Source organism: Gekko japonicus, unplaced genomic scaffold (assembly GCF_001447785.1).
Source record: "Gekko japonicus isolate JY-2015 unplaced genomic scaffold, Gekko_japonicus_V1.1 scaffold1149, whole genome shotgun sequence".
NCBI lineage: Eukaryota > Metazoa > Chordata > Lepidosauria > Squamata > Gekkonidae > Gekko > Gekko japonicus.
This window is the reverse complement of record NW_015167084.1, coordinates 376,393-386,288: the sequence shown is the minus strand read 5'-3', so window position 1 is coordinate 386,288 and position 9,896 is coordinate 376,393. Positions and strand designations below refer to the sequence as shown.

The window sequence follows — 9,896 nt, the reverse complement described above, 5'->3', positions numbered from 1 at the left end:
TTCGGCGAGTAGATAAGATGGGTACCACTCCTTAGAGAGGGTGGGCACACTAAACCCCCCGGCGGGGGAGGTGTTAGCCGGCGAATGGAATGTCCAGCTCATAAGATCGGAAGCCTAGAAAGATCTCTTTCGGCATCAAGAAGCCTGTAAGGGGCCCTTCCGGCCAGGCAGTGGCAGTGTGGCGTTGTGACTCGAAGCAGTCCTGGAGTCTTGGAGAAAGGAGACGTCATCAAGCCAAGCCGAGGAAATATGCCGTCTGGAACATGTCTAGTCTACAGCTGAAACAAAATCCCAGTCGGCTGCAAACTTGTGCAATTTAAAGGATTTATATGTGTTGTCCTCCCTTACCCCTATGAATCATTGTTAGACCCTTTTGAAATGTGTAACTGTAAATCGCTCAGAGCCAGCAGCTCTGCAGGATTGAGCAATTAATAAATTGAAAGATTATCATCATCATCATCATCATCATCATCATCATCATCATCATCATCATCCCACTCCCAACCTTCGATGGGGTGCCACTGGTTTGGAGCTTGGGAGTGCTCTTGGATGGCTCCTTAACGATGGAGGCCCAAGTAGCTGACACTGCCAAGATGGCCTTTTACCATCTTCGGCTGATTAGGCAGCTGGTTCCCTTCCTCAGACGCAATGACCTGGCAACAGTAATCCATGCAATGGTCACTTAGAGATTGGATTACTGTAATACTCTCTACATGGGGCTGCCCTTGTCCCAAAGTGCTGGTAAAATGTAATCCAGACCAAGGCTCTTGCAGGAGTTTACCGTTTTTGAAAAATAGCAATGGCAATAAACATTTACGTTTTAATATTTGCTTTAATATATAATCCTGAAACAGTACACCTAGCTGAAATGTCTTTTAAAAGAAAGAGAGATCGTCGTGTCAGCAAGGAAGCTCACGTCAGCAATATTTTTCTGAGTGGCAGGTAAACCTTCTGAGATCTGGGGCAGCCGGACATCTAAGAAGTCCTAACAAAAACCGGGACCTCCACAAGTGTGACAGAATAGTTCTTGATTTTACGTTTTAATATTTGCTTTAATATATAATCCTGAAACAGTACACCTAGCTGAAATGTCTTTTAAAAGAAAGAGAGATCGTCGTGTCAGCAAGGAAACTCACGTCAGCAATATTTTTCTGAGTGGTAGGTAAACCTTCTGAGATCTGGGACAGCCTGATTATCTAAGAAGTCCTAACAAAAACAGGGACGTCCACAAGTGTGACAGAATAGTTCTTGATGAAGGTGCCTCCATCAAACACCTGGCCAGTGTTTGTGTCCATCCACTTCTGACCTTCCCTGGGCAGAAAGATGTCTCTTTGACTTTGCCCTTGTTCTGTTATCGGGGCAACAAGTACCTGAATTTAAAAGGGGGAAAAAAATAAACATCACATGCCACGATCACCTCACGGGCTGAACAAGTTTATGGCAGCAGTGGAGATCACTTCAAATCAGAACACAATGGTACCAGTTTTAATGTTGTGAGAACATAATTAAATAAAGAACATGATTATGCTGTAATGTAGTCCCATTGCATGCTAATGGCAGTTGAGCACTTCGAAATAGGGAACTTTATGATTTGTGGTATTCTGAATAAGGGCCGTTCCTTTGTGGATGTTCTGTGACATCACAGCAGCTCAGCCAGTCTTTGACCCTCAAACCGATTTCACACAAGAGCTGTGCCGCGGTCGCACCTCCCTTTGCCCTGCTTCTATTGGTCAGTTTCCCACTCGAAGCCACGCGGCCGTGTTTTGACCCACGGCTTTGCCTGATTTTTCCCCGCAGTTTTGTGATCCTGTTTTTTGAGGATCACGAAACCGTGGGGGAAATGGGGCAAAGCCGCAGGTCAAAACGCAGCCGCGTAGCTTCGAGTGGGAAATTGACCAATAGAAGCAGGGCAAAGGGAGGCGTGACCGTGGCGCAGCTCTTGTGTGAAATCGGTCTCAGAGTGTCCACATTTTCTCAGCCCATAGCTCCTGTTGCCCTCTCCATCATCCTCTCTGTAATGTCTGTGACAGTTCAGCTACTTAAGCAAGGATGATAAATGGCCTGAATGACAAATGGCCAGCAGGTGACATCAGTTTATAGTCTAGCACACAAGTGTACTCCAAAAAGCAAAACTACAAAAACAAGCAGACTCCAGTAAGTTTCTGATAAAAGGCCTAGAGATCATTCCACCTATTTGATCCCTAGTATAAATACAATCTGTACATGGTTTAACTGAATGAATATTCCCATGGATTTAAAAAGTAAAAATAAGATTTTTCTATTCCATGTAAGTATATGCATATCTGGTAGGGCTGCCAAATCCCCCTTGGGGGCGGATTTCCCCCTGCTTTGGAGGCCCAATTTCCGCCCCCGCAGAATCGGGCCCCGGGGAAAACCCCACCCCCGCGTGCACATCACAGGGAAGTGACGTCATGATGCCGGGCACGCTGGGGGTGGGGCACAGCCATTTGAGGGGGAAACATAGAGTACTTCCCTGTGATGTACATGTGGCACGTACGCGCGCACCGGGAGCCAGCACAAAGTCCCCCGCCGGCAGAGGTAAGTCGATTTGGCAACCCTAATCTCTGGCTATTTTAAGGTATAAAACTAACAAGAATAAGTGCACTTTAAATTCAGTGTTTGGGGTGGGTTAGGTAATTTAATTGAGCATATATCCAAAGCAGACAAACCTTGTGATGAATCTTGCTATCTTCCCACTGAAATCTCCCTGCTCCACTTCCAAAATAGCACTTCTGCACTAGACATAGGTACCCAGGACTGGGGAGATGTGGGTTCAAAGCCCATCTGCTGTGAAACTTAGCGAGTGACATTGGAATAGGCATTCTCTCTGAGCCTAACCTAATTCCTTGCATTGCTGAAGATAAAATTGGGTTGCTGAGGATAAAATGCAGGCAGGAGAATCATGTACTTAACCCTGAGCTCCTTGGAGGATGCAAAAGATAAAATGCACTAAATAAACACACATATTGCGTGTTTTCATCCACAGAGTAAATAGCAGCTTGGAGGCAGGGGTTGCCTGGTAGCAGGGGTCATTTCGTAGAAAAAAAGGTGCAGGAGCTCATTAGCATAGCTCATTAGCATAACTTCTTTGCATATGCCACACACCCTGACATCACCAGAAGTGTGTCAGAAGGCAACACCCACCACTCAGCCTCCACTGGACTGCTTTGGTTTGCTAGCTATTGGGGGAGGGGGCACGTGCAGATCTGTCCTCGTAGAGGAGGGAGAGCTTGTACCTGAATAAAACTTGGTCTTAAAGGTGCCACTGGACTGTTTTGGACCAGGAGGCCGGGGGGGAGCTCTGCAACTTACCATGTTTTACCCTTCTTGCATCCATTGATTATTCTTGCAGTAATTTGTTTTACTGTTTCCCTCCCTAGCTGGGCCTTAAGAACTGAAGAAACATGGTTACGGGGGCACTTGATATTAAAAACAAACAAATGTCACTAAGATTGGAATGCTTGTGATTTCATATTGCCAAGATCATAACATGTACAAAATATTAATTTATTTCTACTAAAGTACAAGTGTCAGGCTCCTTAGTCCGGTCACACCACAGGTTTCATATTGCCAAGTGTCAGGCTTCTTAGTCAGGTCACACCACACAGGGCTTCATAAGAAGATAACTGTTTATTAGTGGATCCAGTACTAAAGAACACGTGTACAGCTTGTGTCAGGAATGGCCGTCAGTACTAGGGCCTCTGACTTATAGTGAAATCAAACATTCCCAATGGATATAACTCACGCGCGGGGAAAGCAAGCGGGCAAAGCAAAAATGTCGTTAACTTTCCCAGCCGTGTAAACTGCAGCTGTAACTTCTACAAGGTCAAGCATGAGATAGTGCATAGTAGCTGAGCAGGAAAGAGCTGGGAACGAGAAGGAGGGTACCCCTCCACATTCCAGATCTATGACAGGGCTATCTGACAACAAGATATCTAAAAATCAGTGCATTTCAGAAGTTCCTTTTTATCAACACTGAAATACTTCTATGGAGCTCCAGTATTATTCTGTTTCAATTTGACCTTTTTTAAAACCAAAAATATCTTAATATTCAGCAAAGAACACTCCAGATATGGCAATGAAAATCTGCAAGCTTCATTTTCATAAAAAGTGTTGAGAACAGCCTTTTTGTTCTGCTTTGATACATTGAGTACCATGGAACTAGAGTGCGTGGATTGTTCACTATTAAAGCATGCTGATTCTTTCCAAGCACGTGAAACATACTTTTTAAGTGATATACTGGGGCTTGGGTTTGAGTCTATACTTATTTTACCTGAAATTGCCAGTCATTGCAGACATATTATATTTCCAGTACTGAACTGGTATCTCAGCTTTGGCTCCCAGGCCCTTTGAAGACAGTCTGATGGTCCACTCTTTGTTTTTGGGTTACCTGTATCTCTTGTGGTTAATGCAGGCTATATTTCTGCATTGGGTATGACTGAATCGCACAGGAAATAGTTCTGTTCATGTGGTTATCCAGAAGAAGTTATGTGATTAAATCCTGAACTCAAATTACACTCGATACTGTTTTGTTATGGCCAAGTTAGCAGACAGAATGACACAACTTACTAATGATAACTATTGTACTAAATTTCCCTCAATCTGGTACCCAATTTTGCAACACCTTGCAGAAAATGATATAATCCCTCCTAGAGCTATTTACAAACAGTACAGGTTGCTATGGAGAGTGCTGATATGAAGGACAGGAGACAAGTTCTATTAGGATCAGAACCGAATATTATTCAACACTATGAAGAGATTGTACAAATTATAAGCCATTGCTTATCAATGATAGACCCCTGAATACTCACTCCTGTTCTACAAATGGGTGGTACGACTTGGAATGTAGAGCTATTTACAAGGATTTTTTTATCATTTTAAATTTCTGGTTGTTAGAATTTTATATTATGCCTTTGTGAAATGTTTTTGCTGCTGTACTTTGTTTTCTATGACTATTGTCCTAAAATAGGTCATTTTGAAAGAATTCTAAAAGTATAAATATATGCAGGAAGACCGACTGTTTGTAGAAACAGACCTGCTGCCGAAACTCTAAAAAATTGTAGGGTTGGGACATAATCTAAAGTGTAGCAAAAGGGGGATGGCTAATACCTCGCCTGACTGGTGCTTTTTCTTCAAAACCCGCTTAGCCCTTTTCTCAGGCTCCATGAGTCCTGGGGTCGTGTGAATGAGGGCACGTGAAACCCAGAAAAGGGGCAAACAGCCCCCTCCAGCTGGTCCCTAGGTGAAACGGTAGAAGAGAGAAGGCAGAAGGCCCCCTGCCCCCTTTGCAGCACTTGGAGCTGCACCAAGCAATGGATTGGTTTGTAAGGTGAATGTGGTAAGTGTGAGAAACTGTGTCAGGTAGGGATGCCAGTTCCCAGGTAGGGGCGGGGGGATCCCCCGATTTTTGGGGTTTCCACATATTCCCTTCCAAGGCTGAGTTCAGACTGGCAGTTTGAAGCGGGAGGGAGTCGTGGCAAAAAAGAGCCAGAACAAACTGTTCCGGGTTTTCCCGGCCACACTGTGCGGACTGATGCGGGACCATACCGGGAGGAGGCACGAGGGAGCGTTCACACTGTTGGCCTGGAGGCATGGCTATAAGCGACGTTTTCCTTGCGGCAGCCTAGGCGCAGCGGCAAATAGGGCAGGATCCGACCTCTGTGGGCCATAGGCACATCCAGCGACATCACTACCCCCTCTTCAAGGCAATCACCTGCACCTTCCTGGTGCCAGAGTGAGGCTAGGAGGTCAGTCAGCGTAAACAGCCGGCACACATTAATAACGCAGGCTGTTCCCGGCTTTTAGCGGTTAGCGTTCACACTTTCGGGAAGCGGAATGAAGCGGGATAAACGGGCTCTCCAGGGTTTGCTACCACTTTCACCAGGTATCTTTTAAACCCGGGAGGCAAGCGCTACAAGACGGGTCAAGTACGGGTGGGGGACACCGGACAGATGTGCCTGTGTGAACGGCCCCTTTAATCCGCTTGTGAAACGTTCCTCACACGCGCCTGTATTGGGGCAAACTGCCAGTCTGAACTCAGCCCAAGAAAGGCTAAAGCATTTCGAGCTTTTCAGTTTAAAGAGAAATTGAGTGGGGTGCATGATAGAGGTTTATAAGATTAACTACTGTGTGAAGAAGAGTGAACTTTGTGCCTTTGCTGTAGGCCTTCAAGGGCAACTGGCTGGAAACTGTGTAAAACAAGATGCTGAACTAGATGCTCGTCTGGTCTTATCCAGCAGGGATCTTCTTCTTAGGAGATACTGCTTGTCTGTTTTCTGTCGTCATTTTATTTCATTTTGCTTTTTTCTTTGCTCAGCAGATATGAGGTCAGGCATTTCTGACCTTTTAATGAGGTACTGCTGATTCTTTGCTCACCTCGTCTGGCAATGTCCAGCAATATCAGTTTAGGGACTCACATACAAATACTATGCAGCCAGACTAGTGCCCTCTTCCCAATGTTCCTGACTAAGGCTGCATCTGCACAGGTTCCTTCTTGATCCTTCCCCCATTAAAAAAAAGAATAATGTGACATGGGACAGCAAGCTGCCCTGGGCCATTTTGGAAGCAGAGTGGCAACAAAGGGCAGGTCCACATAGATGCTCCCGTTCAGCTATGCCCTTTGAGATGGATTAAAATGGGTTTGTTTTTAATTCACTTTAAAGGGGAAGGCCCAAGAAGCACCACAAGTGATGCTGAGAATGAGCACAACGTTCTGTGGACATTGCCATTTAATGCTGTAGCTTTCTGCTTTCCATAGGTAAAGGTAAAGGTTTCCCTTGCTCGAATCCGACTCTAGGGTTGCGGTGCTCATCTCCGTTTCCAAGCCGAAGAGCCAGCACTGTCCGAAGACGTTTCCGCGGTCACGCGGCCGGCATGACTAGACGCCAAGGTGCATGGAACGCTGTTACCTTCCCACCGAAGCAGTACATATTTATCTACTTGCAATTTCTTCCTTTCGAACTGCTAGGTTGGTAGGAGCTGGAACCAGAGACGGGAGCTCATTCCATCATGCGGCACACTCGGGTCTCGAACTGCTGAACTACCGACCTTCCAGCCTGCAGTTCAGCGTCTTAACCACTTTCCATACAGGGAAAAAATGCCCATGTGGAAGCAGCCTAATCCTTTGCAAGGATCAGGAAGGATCATTTCAGATAACTGAAAACTGACTTTGGCTGAATCTGCATTTGTCTTTCCCACCGGTGTCCCAGCCTTCTGACATCGTCTTTTAAAAAGCTGTCTACATTTGGTGTCGTTTTCACACCTCAAGAGTGATAGCATACTTTTGCACGTCCACATATGTTTATTGTCCTTTCGGGGCGGCTCCACTGTCATTGCACCTCCGCACTGCTTTAAAAGAATCTTCTCCAAACAACATTCAAACAAGCATAGAGAAAGACGGCGTCACAGCAGCATGAAACTAATTTAAAAATGCAAATGCAGATTCGACCTTTGGCTGTGTGACAAGATCACCGTGTATTACAGCTGATGGTGTCTGATTGATCTGCCACCCAGCCAGATTGGTTTTCAGAAGGCTATGTGTTTAATAACTTTCCCCACATGCCTCACTGTAGACGGAACACCAATTGGTCTGCAAAACACAGTAATCGGATCACCTTGTGGCCACGTAGCCAGCTGTAATATGCATAGATCTTGCACAGGGCCAAGACTGACTATCAGGCACATGTAGAATCATCAAAGCAGAAAGAAGTGTTCAGCTACCTTCAGGACCTGCCCTCAACAATATTCTGAGCAGCACTGCAGTAAAGAACATTGAAAGGAAAGAAACAGCGACTATTCATCTCAATGTAATTTTAAGCTCTACAGAAGAAAGGGGCAATCTTTCATAAGTTGCTTGGTTGCACATTACACTGGCCACAGAGGCAGACCAGTTACACGGCCAACCATCTGTGGAAATGGCAGATGTTTTGTATGATCAGAACCGACGTAGAGCCTTGTGGTATGTCCTGTTACTCAGCTAATAGTTAATACAGCTTATACATAAGAACATAAGAGAACATAAGAGCATAAGAGAAGCCAATGTTGGATCAGGCCAATGGCCCATCCAGTCCAACACTCTGTGTCACACAGTGGCCAAAAATACCAGGTGCCATCAGGAGGTCCACCAGTGGGGCCAGAACTCCAGAAGCCCTCCCACGGTTGCCCCCCCTCCCCAAGCACCAAGAATACAGAGCATCACTTGCCCCAGCCTGAGAGTTCCTATCTATACCTTGTGGCTAATAGCCACTGATGGACCTCTGCTCCATATGCTTATCCAGTTCCCTCTTGAAGCTGTCCATGCTTGTGGCCGCCGCCACCTCTTGTGGCAGTGAATTCCATGTGTGAATCAACCTTTGGTTGAAGAAGGACTTCCTTTTATCTGTTCTAACCCGACCGCTCAGCAATTTCATGGAGTGCCCACGAGTTCTTATATTGTGAGAAAGGGAGAAAAGTACCTCTTTCTCGACATGACTTCATCTTTTGACAGAGCTGGGTCAGTAAAGGTTAATAAATAAATAAATAGAAACACTTTGTTGTTGTTAGTAATTATCAAATAAAATTATGCAAATTAATGTGAGAGATAGAAGGCCTAATGTGAGAGATAGAAGGGGTCATTTTGCAGAAAAAGAGGTGCAGGAGCTCATTAGCATAACACATTAGCATAACTCATTTGCATATGGCACACACCCCTGACATCACCGGAAGTGTGTCAGAAGGCAACACCCACCGCTCAGGCTCCACTGGACTGTTTGGGATTGCTAGCTATTGGGGGGGATGGGACGTGCAGATCTGTCCTCACAGGGGAGGGAGAGCTTGTACCAGAATAAAACTTGGTCTTAAAGGTGCCACTGGACTGTTTTGGATCGGGGGGCCGGTGGGAGCTCTGTAACTTACCTGGCTGCTTCTTGCTCTGACTGAGGGCTGATGGGAGCAGGGGGGTGGAGCTTGTTGCATGTGCCCACCCCCTTGGGCTCTTTACTGCCGGAGCTCCGATCCTGTGCGCTCCTGCAGAAAATGACCCCTGGCCACAGCTATGTACTAAGCACCATCGTGATTGGAGTGCTTAATGAGAGTCTTCTTAATATGATATTTAAAACCCCTACAGCTGTAGATCCTTCCATGTGACAGTATTAGAATCAAAGACATTGGATCTATGTATCATTGCCTTGGTCTGGCAGAAATATTTAGGTTTTTTAATATTAATTTTAAGTTCAGCACATTGGAAAATGCTTCAAATGACTTAATTAGATATTGACTGTATTTGAAATTTAACTGGAGAGGAATTAAAATGCTAATTGCTCTTTAATCTCTTTCTAGTACTTTGCTAAATGCTGATTGATGATCACATTAACGTACCATACGATCGTTTTATTAATCTAGATGAACAAGATTTGAAATAGTTAGAAGTGTCACAGGTAAGAGGATGTCATAGAAATCAACACAGCAAATAGCTACAGGGCATTCTTAAGGTATTTTTAAAAGATGTCTCAAATGGCAACTAGCAACTTTCAAGTTGTTGTTGTTGTTGTTGTTGTTGTTGCTGCTTGGAATCTGGCATCTTGGGGGGAAAGATCTGAGTTATCAGGTCCAGGGATTCTTCCCCAACATATAAGGATTCCTTATTAAGGAATATGCACATGGGAAATACTTATCAGGGTAAAGGAGAAAGGGATTTAATTTGTGAGAAAAGATAAATATTTTGCACTTAGTTATACTTTATCTCTCTCTCTCTCACACACACACACACTCACTCACTCACACACATACACACACTTTCCTTGGATACAGGACAGTTACAGCATTTTATTATTACCACTGCAAATTTAAAATAATTGCTACAGCCAGGGTTCATTTCCTGTGGGAGAGCAGAGGAGACG

General features: G+C 44.9%; 1 protein-coding gene across 1 annotated transcript in view; it reads right to left on the bottom strand.

Moving 5' to 3' along the window:
- Positions 1-1,196: 1,196 nt before the first annotated feature.
- Positions 1,197-9,896, bottom strand: part of LOC107111797 (SITS-binding protein-like) — a 49,395-nt gene continuing 40,695 nt past the window's right edge. Inside the window, 1 exon segment of the mRNA XM_015412830.1 lies at positions 1,197-1,370. Coding sequence (XP_015268316.1) covers positions 1,197-1,370 — 174 coding nt within the window.